Raw genomic sequence first — 15253 nt, 5'->3', positions numbered from 1 at the left:
TAGCCCGAGTCTCAGCTCCGGAGGCGGCCGGCGGCCGGCGGGGGCTATGGGCGCTCGGGGAGAAGAAGAGCGAGGAAAAGGGCGCCAGGACTGGTTCCCCTAGGCGAGCTACTCCGGCCCCAGCTTCCTCCGAGGTTCCCGGCGAGCCCAGCCCTACGGGGAGGCTACCTCTCTTTGCGCTGCTACGGCCCGGTGCCCGTGACCACCCGGTGGCCGCTTTCGGTTCCGCGCCTTATAAGGCCTGGCAGGGGGGTCACGTGCGTCCCGGGCCGCCCGCCGGGAGGGGCAACTGGGGGGGGGAGGGGCGGGCGGCTGGAGGAAAGGGGAGGGAGTCGGGGGCGGAGACAGGAGAGCTAGGGGCGGATTCTGCGGGCCGTGGGAGGCGGCCGCGGCTTGGGGAGCCGTGCGCTCGCGGCCGTGCCAGGGAGCGGGACTTAGGCGGCTGCGGAGGCGGCGGCGGAGGAGGAAGGGACCGGCGCGGGGGCGGGCGAGCGCGGCGGAAGCCAGAGAGAGCGGGAGGGCCGGTGGCTGGCCCCGGGCGGGAGCCGGGGCAGCAGCGACAGAGATCGCGGCGAGAGAGGCGCAGGCGGCGGCAGCGGCAGGGGCCCGTGTCCGTGCGCTTCGGCGGCCAGCGGGCGCGGGCCGGCGGGATGGAGCCGCAGCACGTGCGCCCCGCGCTCGGAGCCCGCAGCCCGGCCTGGGAGGAACCGGTGGGTACCGCGCCCGCGCCCACTCCTCCCGCTTGTCCTTGCTCCTTGCCCCCCACCCCCCTCCTGGCCGGGGTTCCGTTCAGGAAGCGGTCCGGGATGAGGTCCCCAGCTGTTTCCCAGCCGGGGCTGCGCTTCCTCCGGCGCCCGGGCTCCTCCTTGTGCGCCGCCCGGAGCGCCTTTGTCCGGTCGGCAGGAGCTCTTCCCCGAGCGGCCTCTGGCGACGGTCCTTCGAGGACCGTTTCCGCGCTTCATCCGCTTCCCAACTTTGCTCTTCATTCCCGAGTGAGGCGCGACGGCCCGGGCAGTGGAGGCGGCGGGTTGCGTGGTCAGCGGGTGGCGCTGGGAGGAGACGGGACTCCCCTCTTGACCGCGCCCTGGCAGTCACCTGGGCGCGCAGGTTCCCGCGGACCGCCGTCTGGGCTGGAGGGTAACTGCCAGAAGCCTGGAGCCACGCCTCCGACTCCCGGTGCCGCCGCTGTCCCGGGCTGCCCCGGAGGTCAAGGGGCTTGGCGGGGAATCCAGCAACGAACTAACTTCGCTTTTGCCTGGATTTCACTGCACACGCTATGTAGAGGTTGAGTCATTTTAGGGACCCAGAATGTTGTGTGTGAGAATATAAGGAGAGTCGAGGGGTCTTTGGATTTGTTCTCTAAACAACTTTAACTTATTTCTTGCACCTCAGACGGAACCGTCTTGAATCCATCCTTCCAGGGATTCCTCCCTGGAGTCTCCGTCCCACGCAGACCCCTCTAATCTTGAGTGGGCAATGAATTTTGGCTCCGCACGCCCAGTCTGCGTACTTTTTGGTTGACGTTGTGAACCTGTCTGAAAAGCCTAGTCCAAAATGTCTTGCTTCATCCGTGTTGCGGTGCTGTTCAGATGATTTTTCCCAGGGACTTCTAGAGTCTGCTCAGGCGGGCCCTCTGCCTGTTGAGAGCTTGTAGGTCAGGTGCCAGGAGTGCGTCTTTCCTGACATGTACACTTCCAGCCCCTTTGCCAGGGTGCATTTGCCGTCTTCTGCCTCCTGACCTTTCAGGAGTGTCCTTCGTCTTGGAGCCATCTGTAGCTGCTTTTGCTTTTGTGAATTTGCACGTTAGGTAGCCCCTCTGCTCATGTTCTGTTGCGGTCATCGTTAGGGAGTAAGCTATTGGTTAAAAATACAATTCAGTCTTGACATTTAAGATCATTGGGAATTAAATCCAGGGACCGGTTGTGAACTTTACTATATAAAGTCCTATCGGCCTACAACACTCACAGTGGGAAACCCTGAGGTATGTGTTAGTGTTTGCTGGGTGCTGATGCCCGGACTACATTGCAGTCAGGAAATTAGAGAATCCCGGTTTTCATCGCAGAAGTGGTAAGAACCAACGTGTTTTCTTATTCTCTAAGAAAATACTCAGCTCTACTCTCCCCCACCCCCTCATGGACTTGTAAAACTAAAACCTTCACAGAGGTGTGAGATCGAGTGGTGATACTGGCTAAATTATGGAACTCTTCAAAAGTAGGCGTATTTAAATGGCGAAGGCATTTTATTTGCTCAGATATTTTTATCCAACACCTATCATGTTCTGTGATGGTTGGGCAAGCTGTTAACTCCCATACAAGCTTTGCCCCCAAGGAGTTTACACTCTCACCCCTAAAGTATGTGTCATAAAACGTTCCTCATTAGTGGTTTTATTCTGAGCCTTGTGTAGTGACTACAATGGTAAGCATTTCAAAGGAAATTTTAATATAATTCCTTAAGAAAGTTGAGTTACCTGCATTGCTAAAAAAGGAGCATATACAAGAGAAAGGAAGAATGCATTAGAGGAAAACCTTTAATTGCTAAATATTTTTGGCTTGTGGGGCAAAGGGGTTGGCGTTCATTTAGTCTAAATGTGTTTCGAAGGAACACTGGGTCCATCAGAATCGGTTTGGTTTCTTTGTGTTTGGGACAGAGTCTCACACTACTCCAGTTTGGTTTGGGATTTACTGGGTAGCCCAGGCCGGCCTGGCACCCCCTGCTGTGCTCTTGCCTCAGCATAGGACTAGGATGTCAGGCATCATGAAGTTCCCAAAAATCAGGCTCTTTAACTTTGGTTCAGTGATCTCAAGAATCTGAGTAAAGTGAATCCTGGCCTTCAAAATGAGCCTATATGACATATAGTCATGCAGGACACAGTATATTTAGAAAATTAATTGCTAGCCTATATAACCTTAAGGCCCCCCCCACCCCCACCCCCAGACTCAAATTGAGAATACCTGTTTCCCCATTGCTTCCTGGTGAGTGTCACAGAACAAGCAGCTGCTGAATGCTCTGGCTTGCACAGGTGGAACCTCAGCTGCCATGCCTTCTCCATCCACCCACCAAGATGCATTAATCCTCTGAGCCAAAACAAACGCTTCCTCTCTTAAAACAAAGTGAAACAGCAGCAAAGAAAACAAACCTGTTTTCATTTGGATTCCAATTTTGAGTTCTTTAAAACCTTCTTAAAAATTAAAATATAGGCAATTTAATATTTTACCATACACGCTTGCAAATTTACATTTATATAAAGGACCCAAGTATTGAATAAACGGAATTACTGTATTATTGTGATATGTGACAGCATGTGTGTAAGGATTTGTTTTCTCACTTTTTTTTTTTTTCTGATGGAGCCTAAACCATGATGGTATGATTTCTACTATTCAGACAGAAAAGCAAAGGATTCCTTGGAGATTAATGAGGCTACTAAAAAAAAACAGTACTCCTCGGCTAAAGTATATCCATGCCTGGAGCCAAGGGAGTTTATGGGACTTGAAGACATTCTCTCTGTGAAGGGGAAAATTAAGTTATTTAGGTAAATCAGAACATTTAGATACATATTAACTTTATTTAGCATTATTCTGGTTAAGTATTGAGCCTAAAAAAGATACATGCTAGCACTTAAATTTCTCACTTTTCTTTGGAATATAGTCACGTGTTAGTGACTATAGACATAACTTTCAGGAGCTGGGTGTGGTACTGCCCACTGTAATCACAGTAATCGGGTGCAGAAGGAGGGCCCACCCAGCCTGTGGGGCCAACATGAGCTACATATTGAGACTCTGCATATGAAAATCAAGTAAGGAAAATAATTCGGGCCAGGTGGTGGTGGTGGCTGCGGTGCAAGCCTTTAATCCCAGCACTTGGGAGGCAGAGGCAGGTGGATCTCTGAGTTTGAGGCAAGCGTGGTCTACAGAGTGAGTTCCAGGACAGCTAAGACTACACAGAGGAACCCTGCCTCAAAACACAAAACAAAACTAACGAACAAACAAACAAAAAAAGGGAAGGAAGGAATTGGGGACTGGGCTGAAGCTCAGAGCTAGAACACAGCGCCTATGCCACGCCCTGTGCCTGTGCCACTCCCTGTGTTTGTCCCTAGCATCCCGAAACTAAACAAATAAACATTGGGAATGAGTGGGTAGGCAGACATTTAGCAAAGCATCCTTACTGGGTAGGTGTGGGTAGCAGAAAGGTAGTAAGAATTCTAGCTCAGTTAAAACACGGAGGAATGCCCCCTCCTTTTTTTAAGTGGAAAGAAGCTTGAATATGCTTAACTCCCTAAATTAAATGGTTTTGTACCAGTTAGCATTATACCAGTTAACAATCTGGAATTAATGGACTTGTAGAAAGGCAAGGGTTTTGAAGCAAAAAAGGCCAAAATAAAAGCAAGAGGTTTCACAGTTGAATTTTATGCCAGGATGATGAGACGTTTTTGCCTGGTGTGCAACGATGGCCGTATGTTCCTGTAGTTGACAGCACCATTGCTCTTGGAATGTGTTGTTTCCTGGATAACAACTAAGAAAATTTCAACAGGGTAAACATTTTTGAATTTTAAATTCTGAATACATAATAAGCAGTATTGTGGAAATAGACCCACACTACAGTCCAGCAGCCTCTCAGTCCTGTGCTTGTCCAAGCTGCAGAGCCCTTGGTTCTGTACTGATGAGGAGCATGAGTCCTGCCTGGAACACGGTTTCTGAAGAGCCCACTTGTGGTTTTCAAGGTCTGACATGCAACCCTTATGCTATATCATAACTGAATGTAAAACTAGGGCACACGGGATTAGACACTTTAAGTGACTAATGATCCTGCTTGTTGTTAGTGTCTGATTAGTTCAGAATATCTCTGTAGATAGTAATACAGCGTTCATGAAGTTGTAATCATGTGGTGTTTGGCTTTGACTGATCTCTCTTCATCACCCTTTAAAAAAAAAATCGAGTATGCACCTTATAAGTAGAAAATCAATTAGTGGTCAGCTCCACGCATTTCTCTGCTGTCCTGACTGTAACTTCTGTGGAGTGTATGGCCAAGCACTTTTTGTTGCTGCTGTTGTTTTGCCAAGATCTTGCTGTGTAGCCCTGGAGGGCCTGTTACTCAGTGTGTAACCCAGGCTGGCTTCAAGGTCTTGGCAGTCCACGTGCCCCAACCTTCCCTTATGCAAACTTTAGATAGAATTGGTGATGTATTAACACATGGAGATCTTCTAATGAGACAGGGTCTCCTGGTACGGCCCAGGTTGGCCCCGAACTTACAGGGACCCACATGCCTCTGCCTCCAGAGTGCTGGGATTAGTGATGTGCACCACCACTATGGCTCATCGACAAAGAACTCAAAGTAACAGTAATAAAAAGGAGTTCATGAGCAGCATGGACATTATCTGAAAAATATAAACACTAAGGAAAATGTCAAGGAACCATTCTGTAAATCAAATGAGACAACATGCCACGTATTTGCAATTTCTTTTCTTTTTTCCTTTTGGCGACAGGGTTTCTCTGTGTAGACTTGGCTGTCCTGGTCTTGCTTTGTAGGGCAGGGTGGCCTCAAACTCACAGGGATCCACCTGCCTCTGCCTTCTGAGTGCTGGCATTAAAGGCGTGCGCCACCAACGCCCGGCACATATTTGACATTTCATTAGCCATTTTGGGAAATAGAGGCTGATGCAGGACACTGCCATAAATACAAAGTCAGATTGGTTTATGTAAAATAAGCTCCAGGCCAGCCTGAAGTGTGCTATGGTGCTATCTCAAAAACAAACACACAGGCCCTAAACAAAGAAAAGGTGAAGTGCATTTCAGTTAGATTAAATACTCAATTTGGACATTTATCACTAGGAGAAAGCAGTTCAAGGGTCAGATACTATTTTAAATTGGAGATTCTGTAAAAGTTTCTTGAAGAGATGGTTTCCACCAGGGTTTTTCCTGAGCTGCGTTTTGTGGGAAGTGAGGCAGCAGCGTTCCTTCCTTTGCCTACACACTATTCTCAGCCTGGGTTTCCTCTACAGCTGCAGATGCTGTAGAGCTGCCGTCACTTATGTAGCTGGAGCCGGCTTAGACTGGCTTGGCTTCCAAAGTTACAAGCCTTAGAATTTGCTACTGAAGTCTGTGTAGAGCAGTGCTGGCTGCAAGACTAAGTTTTTATAAGTAACAAATACCCGCGCTTTGAGGAATTACTTGCCTAGCTCCTGGATGCTAAGCTAAACAGTGTCTTTAAGCAATCAGCATCCTTTCAAAGCCTAAGAAATGTATTCCATCTTCTTCACAAAATAGGCTTGGGTATTCCCACCTTTTACTTCAATCATGGTTGCCTGGATTTTAGAAAATGTTGCTGTATGCAACCTGAAAGTTTAAGGTGTGGGTTGAAGTACTATAACGCCAAATCGGCCTTTAGCTATATATAGTGTGGTGAGGAGAACGTTAGAATCATAGTCACATGCTTTTTACTTTGCTCACAGCTTGTATCCTCAATGTCTTCTTCTCTATGTTAAAGGGAAAATCTGAAAGCTGCCTATGTACACCTGTAATCTCAGCACTTGGAGAGGCAGAGGCAGGTGGATCTCTGTGAGTTCGAGGCCAGCCTGGTCTACAGAGTGAGTCCAGGACAGCCAGGGCTACACAGAGAAACCCTGTCTCAAAAAACAACAGCAACAACAAAATGAGGAAAGTTTGAACTATGTCCTTTTTAAAGTCCCTTTACTAGTCACTTATCATTAGACTTGTCTGTGACCAAGTTGCCAGACCAGGCTAAAGGCCACTAAAAGGGCATTATTTTGTCTTTTGGCTGTGACGGGGCCATCTGTCTTCTAGGCAAGAACTCTAGCAGTGATCTGTATCCCCAGCCAGCCATTATGTAATGTTATTTTCTCTTAAAAATCTCTCAGTAGTATGTACTTGTAGGCACAGAATGTCATATTATAGGGCCATAAATACTCTTGAGGTCCATTCACCCCCACTCCTTCCTTTCCTAAAGGAAAAAACTGAGCATGAGAGAGAGAGAAGCTGTCTTTGTGTTCAAGTAACATGGCTTATACTGAAGGACTGAGACGTATTTCACATTTTTAATATAGTTAAAATCTCTTAGAGCTGGCAGCTCTAACGCTGAGTGGAATCATTGTTGGGCTTAAGGTTGTACCTGGGAAAGAAACGAAACCCAGAAATCTTAGTTTCCAGGAACTATGCCATAGCCAACTGACAAAATGGGAGAGGAACCCGAAGGGTTAAAAAAGATTGCTCCACTGAGAGCCCCCAGAGTCCTCTAGGGACTCTTTTTTTTTTGGGGGGGGGGGAGTTCAAGGCAGGGTTTCTCTGTGTGGCCTTGGCTGTTCTGGGGCTCGATCTATAGACCAGGCTGGCCTTGAACTCACAGAGATCTGCTTGCCTCTGCCTCCCAAGTGCTGGGATTAAAGGCATGCTCTGCTATGGCCTGGGACAAAACCCCAAACCCACAGCTAACAGCAGGGCGAAGTTCTCTTTGGTTGACTGCTGGAAATTTGATCTTTAAGTATCCTCTCCCTCAGCCTTCCCCGACCCCTGTAGGGCTTTTGAGGTTGAGTTATGCATTCAGTGCAGCGAGGTTGCTCATGCCTGCCACTGCGCTGTGCTTCCAGAGCAAAGGCTGCAGCCTGTAGATTCTTTCCTCAGTCCGGACTAGGGAGTGGTGCTCTCTCATGTGTGTGTGTGTGTGTGTGTGTGTGTGTGTGTGTGTGTGTGTGTGTGTGTGTATATATATATATATATATATATAAATTTTTTTTTCTTTGCCAGTACTTTGTTCACGTGAGTGCATTCTTCCAGGCATTGTGGATGAGCCCTTCAGCTTAGACATTTATTTCAGGATATTGTTGTCTTGAGCTGCGTGTCCTCTCTTGTTTCTGCGCTCTCTCCACGCCCTTCCCAGCTTCCTGTTAGCCAAAGGGAATCGCTCTTTCTGAACGAAAAGTTCTCAGAGCGGAGCTGAACCTCCCGGAAAATGCTCTTCTCTTCCGTGTGCGCCGGATGGGGGTGGGCCCGAAACTAAGCTCCACTGTAGAGGAGGCTGAAAGGACCCGAACTCCCTAGCAGAGGTAGGAGAGGTAAGGTCCTCGCAGTGGTGCTGAGGGTCATCTCAGTTCATCTCTTGGGCAGAGGGAACTTTTAGCTGGAATGGTGCCATACGGCCCAAGTATGTGGAGAGATATTGGGTCCAGGGGTGCACCCCAGGACGTAGGAGGAAGCTCCATGTTCTTTTTTTTTCCTCAGGAGCCTTCCCTCACTCCTGCTGCCTGGAACCAGGGGAGGAGCATCTCCTCTGCCCTACCTGCTGTGGTACGCTCCAGCCTATCTCTGCCTTCTATTCCCTTAGAGCCTTCCAGACACTAGGAGTAAGAGGGAGGTTGTCCGAGGCTTATTGCGACCCCCATCCTTTCATACCGGTGCAGGTCGTCCTGGGTCAGCAAACCCAGAGCATCCCAAGGCTGGGTGCGCAGGCGTGAAACACGCAGAGGACCCGGGAGGTCTCGGCTGGGGCTGCGTGGTGTCTCGGGTACCCTGCGCTGCGCGGCTGGGACCACGGAAGATGGCGCCAGCTAGACGCTGTGCTTGGACGCCCGGGCAAAGCCCAGCAGCTGACCACAGCCCCTCGGGGCGCTGCTGTGTCCCTGCAGGAATCGGAGAGGATGGCCGGGGCTGGCAGCCAGCACCACCCTCAGGGAGGAGCGGCCACTGGGGCTAGCGCGGTTTCCCCCACCGCTCCAGGACCGGGAGAAGATTCGTCTGACAGTGAAGCAGAGCAGGAGGGACCTCAGAAGCTGATCCGTAAAGTGTCCACCTCTGGACAGATCCGGACCAAGGTAAGGCTGGGCCAGGGGCCGGCGGGAGGGTTGTGGGTGGAGGGAGCTCGCCGGGAGATCCCGGGAGCAAGTATCCGGAGGAGGGGTGCGGGGGTGTGGTTTGGATGGGGCGTGGCCTCGCTCAAGGGGCAGGACCGGTATCAGGGATTTCTGCTTGGGGTTTAGAGACTACCAGGGTGTGTTCCAGAGCTCTCTGCTAGCAGTCAGAGCAAGAGCTTAGAGCATGGGAGAAAGTTGAAGTCCCTTTGTGAGTTCACGCTTAAGGAACTTAAAGGAGTTTGGTTTCTCACGCTCTCTGTGCGGCGTGCGCTGGAAGACCCCGCAGAAGCTGTACCGAGCCAAACACCGCGAATTCCCACCCGCAGCAGGCTGCTAGCTTCTCAGTCATTTCCTTTGGTGTGCTGTGCATATAATATAGGCTGGCAGGTTCCCACAAAATGCAAAGCACAGACATCCATGGTGGTTCATCACAAGTTACCTCTTCAGGGTATTTGCAGGGTGTGGTGGTGCTTTTGTGTCATTGTGTTGGCCAGTCTCAAAGTTGAGCTTTCATTTGATGATGAGTACACACAAGACAAAAAGGCTACTGGGTATTAGTGGACTTAAATATTCTGAAGTTCATCTTAGTTTAGAAATCTTCAACATCTAGTCTATTGTTAGTGGAGGAGTTAAAGGAGTAGGGAACAGATTAAATCAATGGATGTTTAAAAAATATATTTGCAAAAGTTCATTCATTCTAGTTATTTTTATGAAAATTAGCTTCCTAAGGCTTATGGGAGTCTTTTATGGAAACAGGTTCATGCTTGTTTTAGAGCCGGCTGACTTAAAATTAAGTAGATGGACACATGTCGCTTCAGCTGTTTGCTTACGTGCACATTTTGGTTCTACTTTGAGATGGATTTTGAGTTTTATAGCATTTGTAATATGTTGGGACTTAGTTTTTTTGAAGAATAAGCTAACGAATATAGAGTCTTTACTAACAACGCTTTTAACATTTGAAATCTTAATCTTAAAAAAACTGTAAAACTGAATTAAAGAGAACAATGGCAGGTTTCAAAAATGGCACATCATATACTTATATGCAATGCCCAAAGTTCCATGCATATTAATATCAAGACTGGTTAGTAAAATTCATGCAATTTGAGAAAAATTTAGGGTAGTTTTAGATTGAACTGGGAAAATAAAATTGAACAACCAATTTTTTGTTGTTGTAGTTCTGTTTTTTGTTTTTTGAGACAGGGTTTCTCTGTGTAGCTTTGGCTGTCCTGGACTCACTTTGTAGACCAGACTGGCCTCAAACCCATGGCTTCTGAGCGCTGTGATTAAAGACGTGTGCCCCCATGCCCGGCTTGAACAACCAAATTTTTAGGAAGTACTAGTAAACTTTGTAGGTTTTATGAACTTGAGGTCATAGCTAAGATTGTATTGTTTAATTATGGGATAAAGCATTGTTATGAAGACTGAAATAAGTGTACAAGGCATATTGCTGTTGGTTTTCTGTTTGATTTCTGATAAGCATTTGCTATAACGATGGCTAATTATCAAGCTTTGAAATATTGCTTCTGACATTCATATCCTAATATCAGAAAATATGCATTTTATACTTGCTCATATGTTAGTGTTCATATAGAATGTTTTTATATACAAATATTTGAGGCCAGAGCATTAAGTTGCCAAGACTAGTGAGCCTCAGCCTCACACCCCATCTCCTGCTATCCAGATTGTAATGTGTGGTGAACCCCATTGCATGGCTCTTACCACATACACTGCTTCTGAGTGAAGAAGGTGAGGTCAGTGGGGGAGTTAATAACAAGTAGAGCTGCTAAAGGTAGCAACAGTCATTGGGAATTATCCAGATAAGAAGAGAAGCACCCTTGGAAAAATGCATATATTTTCTCATCTTCTCCACAGGGGTGTGAGACGGGAGAGGCTCCTGCCTCAGATCTAGCTCAAAGCTTAGTTGTCTTTGCGACAACACTGACAGTTCTTGCTCATATATCCCGCAGATGCATCAAAACCCACTTAGTAGGATGGGTTAGGGTTGCTAGCAGTGCCTTCAGTTCTGCATCCCCACACTTGTACACAATCCATGCTTACATATAGATGTGTAACACGCTTCTGATAGAGTATGGATATGTAGGTAGGTAGAGTATGGCCCATAGGTGAATGCTAAAGAAGGGACCCAGAGCCAACGTCTGGAGCGACGTTAGTGGAACAGTTAGGTCCTGAACAGGGTCCCGAACAGGAAGAAGACTGTGTGTGTGCCTTTTGTTGGAGTGTGAGTGCAGTATACCCTGCCATTCTGCAGCAGCAGCAGAGGTTGCTCGCTCAGCTTGTGGGACAGCATGGTTAACTGCCACAGGGTGGTGCCGGCACATGAGAACTGTCTCGGTGACTTTCAGCCACTGAATTTTCTCTGCCAAGGTCAGGAAGCTTTAGTGTGCCAAAAATATGCTGATTAGGTAGTCGAGTTCTCTTTTTGACAGTTGTATGTAGTCATATATTAATTCTAAATGGCTATAGGTAATTCTTCAAATTTGGCAAAGACGTGCCTAAACACAGAATGCAGTCACTGGATGAGTATATTGCTTTTAATTTATCATGAAAGTTTATCTTAAATAAACTTCTGTAGCCTTTTGTGGATTTTTGTTTTTCTTTGTTTTATGAGATATAGTTAATGCAATTAAAACATTGTTGTCTGATGTTGTGGTGCACACCCAGCACCTGGGAGGCAAAGGCAGGTGGATTTCCATGAGTTTGAGGCCAGCCTGGTCTATGTTGCAAGTCGCTGGTCAGTCAGAGCTGTACAGTCAGACCCTGTCTTAAAAACAACAACAACAAAAAAAAACCCACTCTACAGCCAAAATTGATTATTACTATTTTAACTATGATATCTTGGTGGAGGAGACCTCGGGGCACTTGCTCACTGACTTTCAAATTGTAAGTGGTTTTGGGACATCATGGTGGGTTTTGTCCAGTGTTTAAACCAGAAACACTAAACTAGAAGATAGCATTACAAGTCCTCAGTCTGTGTTCTGTGCAGAAACATCAGACTCCAGGAAAGATCCAAATAAGATGAAGAGAGAGAAGTAAAGACTGAAGTCCCAGAGACGAGCAGGAGGCAAAGAGGGAATGTGTGGGTTCTGATCAGCTCGTCTGGGGCAGAGCCCTGCCTACTGTTTGTAAAGATCAAAGCGCTAAAGGTTTGAAGTTTTGGGCTATTAGGATTCCCTCAGAATGACTCAGCTCTGAGAAACTAGATGGGGCAGGGAGAGAGGTGGAAGAGGGTTGGACTGGTGGTGGTCAGAGGGTACAAACTTTCCGTCGGACTGACTCGGGTAAGCTCTGGACTATAGAATAAGTTCTATTGTAACTATAGTTAATAACAGTTACATATGTCAAATTTGCAATGAGTTAGAGTTTAAATGTTCTTACTATAAAAATGTAGAGTTTACCGGAAGTAGTCTAATTCAGTGATTTCACACTGTTGTGCACCTGGAAAAAATCGTAACATAAATTATGCAATTTTTTATTTTTTGTGGTGCTGAAGGTTGAATCCAGGACTTTGAGTATACCAGGAATCCTAGTTTTACTATTGATATGATGAAACACCGTGATTGAGAGCAAGTCGGGGAGGAAAGGGTTTATTTGGCTTATGTTTTCATATTCATAGTCCATCACTGAAGGAAGTCAGGACAGGAATTCAAACAGGGCAGGATTCTGGAGGCAGGAGCTGATGCAGAGGCCATGAAGGGGTGCTGCTTACTGGATTGCTCCCCATGGCTTGCTCAGCCTGCCTTCTTATACAACCCAGGACCACTAGGCCAGGGGTGGAACTGTCCACAGTGGGCTGGGCTCTCCCACATCAATCACTAATTAAGAAAATGCTCTACAGGCTTGCCTACAGCTCAGTCTTATGGAGGCTTTTTCTCAATTGAGGTTCTCTTAAATGACTGTAGCCTGTGTCAAGTTGATAAAATTAGGCAGCACACTGGGTAGGAACTTGACCACTAAGGAAGGCTCATTGCCACCTGTCTTTGCTTTCTTTCAAGTTTTGTTGGCGAGTGTGTTTCCCTATGTTGCCCAGGCTGACCTTCACCTTGTCGCCCTGTCTTAGTCTTCAGAGTCGGTGGAATTATAGTCATGAGCTACCATGACCATCTTATAATTTTTAGTATGTTTTATTCTTCAAGAATTATATACAGTGCATTTTGGTCATATTCACCCATTACTCTCAATCTTTCTATCACTTTCCATCTTTTCCACCTCCTCTGGCTCCTCCTCCTGTGCTTAGTTTGCTCCAGTGTGATAGGCTGTCCACAGGAGTGTGCTAGACCTACCAGGGGCCACACTTTTAAAATGACTTTTCCTTCCCCAGAAGCCATGAACTATCAACATCAGTTTATAATTTTGGGTCAATAACACCTTAATAAAGAAAAAGGATAACAAGCTGGGTGGTCGTGGTGTACACCTTCAATCCCAGCACTCCGGAGGTAGAGGCAGGTACACTTCTGAGTTTAAGGCCAGCCTGGTCTATGTAAAGGACAGTCAGGGCTACACAGAGAAACCTTGTCTGGAAAAACTGAAGAAGAAAAAGGAGAAGAAGAGATAAAGGATAACAACACCAACACCAAGCTACCACAACCCAGTCGCGTACTCTGCCGCCACAGTGTGGATTGGTACTGACGGTACTCGGGGGAGTAAGTGTGTCTGTACTCCACTACAATTGCGTTCACGGAACTGGAATTTAAATGTCATAAGATTTCCAGGTTTGAAAATACTTAAAAAAAAAAAATCAACCTGTTTAACTATGTAAAGCTCTTCTCTCATGTGTGGACTGTGTAAAAATCAAGTGCCAGCAGGATGTGGCCAATGGGATGGTCTGTGGCTGTTGTTGGCTCAGGCTGGCCTCTCCCGGAGAAGACTGAGCTGGTGTGTGGTTAGGTTTCCAAAGCAGTGCAAAGTTAAAGCCTTGCTAAATATCAGCATCAGAGGCACCAAATAAAGCTAAATTTCAATCCATTTGGAAAAAAAAAAAAACCCTCATCTTTGTAGAACGTTTTATTTTTAGCTTGGTTTGCGTCTTTGCTTCCATTTTAATGTGAACTAAATATAGCCTGGAAACTCTGACTCCTGGTACAGTAATATATAGTATAGCAGCTCTCTTTCCATTTCGATTATGTCAACCATGATAGCCCATTATTAAAGATAATAGACATAAATAACTTACTAACCCTCTACGTATGGCGTAAGGACGCGTTGCTTCAGCGTTATCTAAGTTTAGAGCACGCCCGCCCGAGAGGTTGAAGGCTGCCTGCTTGCTGTTAGGGTGGGAGTGGGAGGGCTAGGCTCGCCTTGGCCTTACTCTGATGCTGGATTTGCCGGATCTCGCTTACTGAGCAACTGTGTTTATAAGGGAAGGTTTTAATTAAAGAGGGTTTGTTTTACATCTAAGAATAGATTTTGAAAAAGACCATAGCATGGTAGTACATTACAGTTGCCCTTGACAAATGTGGTTTCACTCTGTGACTTGTTAGCCATTTGAGAAACATTTGTATTTGGTCATGTGGCTTAAAATGGTCAATGGTTATTATTGATCACAGCTTTAACTTTAAAATTAAATGTGCGCTCTCTCTCTCTCTCTCTCTCTCTCTCTCTCTCTCTCTCTCTCTCTATCCATTTTACATAAGTGGTTTAAAAATTTTTTTTATTTATTCTTAAAAATTTTTTATTATTTAATTAATTTATTCATATTCCATCTCAGTTGTTTTCCCTTCACTTGTATCCACCTGTTCCTCCCTCCCTCCTGCTTTCACCCTATTCCCCTTCCCTAGGTCTATGACTGAGGGGGACCTCCTCCCCCATTATATGGTCATAGGCTAACAAGGCTCATCTTGGAAGCCTGCTTATCCTTTCTCTGAGTGTCACCAGGCCTCCCCACTCTCACTCTGTAGCCCAGGCAACTTGGAACTCAAACTTTTAGCAATCCTCCTGCCTTAGCCTCCTGAGTGCTTAGATTACGAAACTGACTGACCTTGCTCAGCTATTGATGCTTTAAAAGTTATTTTAATTTTTATTTCTGTATATCAATGTGTGTCTGTGCTGGGATACATGAGTTTGAGTACAGATGCCCGGGCAGGCCAAAAGAAGGTGCCAGATCCCCTGGAGTTGAAGTTACAGGCACCTCTGAGTCACCTGATGTTGGTGTTAGGAACTGAGTGCAGTTTTTTGCCGAGCATTGTGCACTCTTAACTGCAGAGCCATCTCTCCAGCCTGTGTTGAATTTTTTTTTTTTTTTTAACTTGAATAAACAGAAACAGGAATAGCCCCTCTCTCCTGCCTTTGGACTCAGACTACCATAATATAATTTAGCATCACTGGTTTTTGAAGCTAAGCATCATGGGTCATCTCATGCCTGTAATTCCAGCACTGGAG

The 15253-nt window shown here is 46.6% G+C and overlaps 1 protein-coding gene across 2 annotated transcripts in view; it reads left to right on the top strand.

Annotated features, from left to right (window-relative positions):
* Nucleotides 1-637: 637 nt before the first annotated feature.
* Nucleotides 638-15253, top strand: part of Dgkh (diacylglycerol kinase eta) — a 171870-nt gene continuing 157254 nt past the window's right edge. For both annotated transcript variants that reach the window (XM_051160864.1, XM_051160863.1), the window contains exons 1-2: nucleotides 638-710; nucleotides 8633-8818. In XM_051160864.1, the coding sequence (XP_051016821.1) occupies nucleotides 651-710; nucleotides 8633-8818 (246 nt within the window). In that variant the 5' untranslated portion in view covers nucleotides 638-650. The remainder of the gene's footprint in view (nucleotides 711-8632; nucleotides 8819-15253) is intronic.

The sequence above is a fragment of the Acomys russatus genome, chromosome 18 (genome assembly GCF_903995435.1).
Source record: "Acomys russatus chromosome 18, mAcoRus1.1, whole genome shotgun sequence".
NCBI classification, from domain to species: Eukaryota; Metazoa; Chordata; class Mammalia; order Rodentia; family Muridae; genus Acomys; species Acomys russatus.
This window is presented reverse-complemented; position numbering and strand designations above follow the sequence as displayed.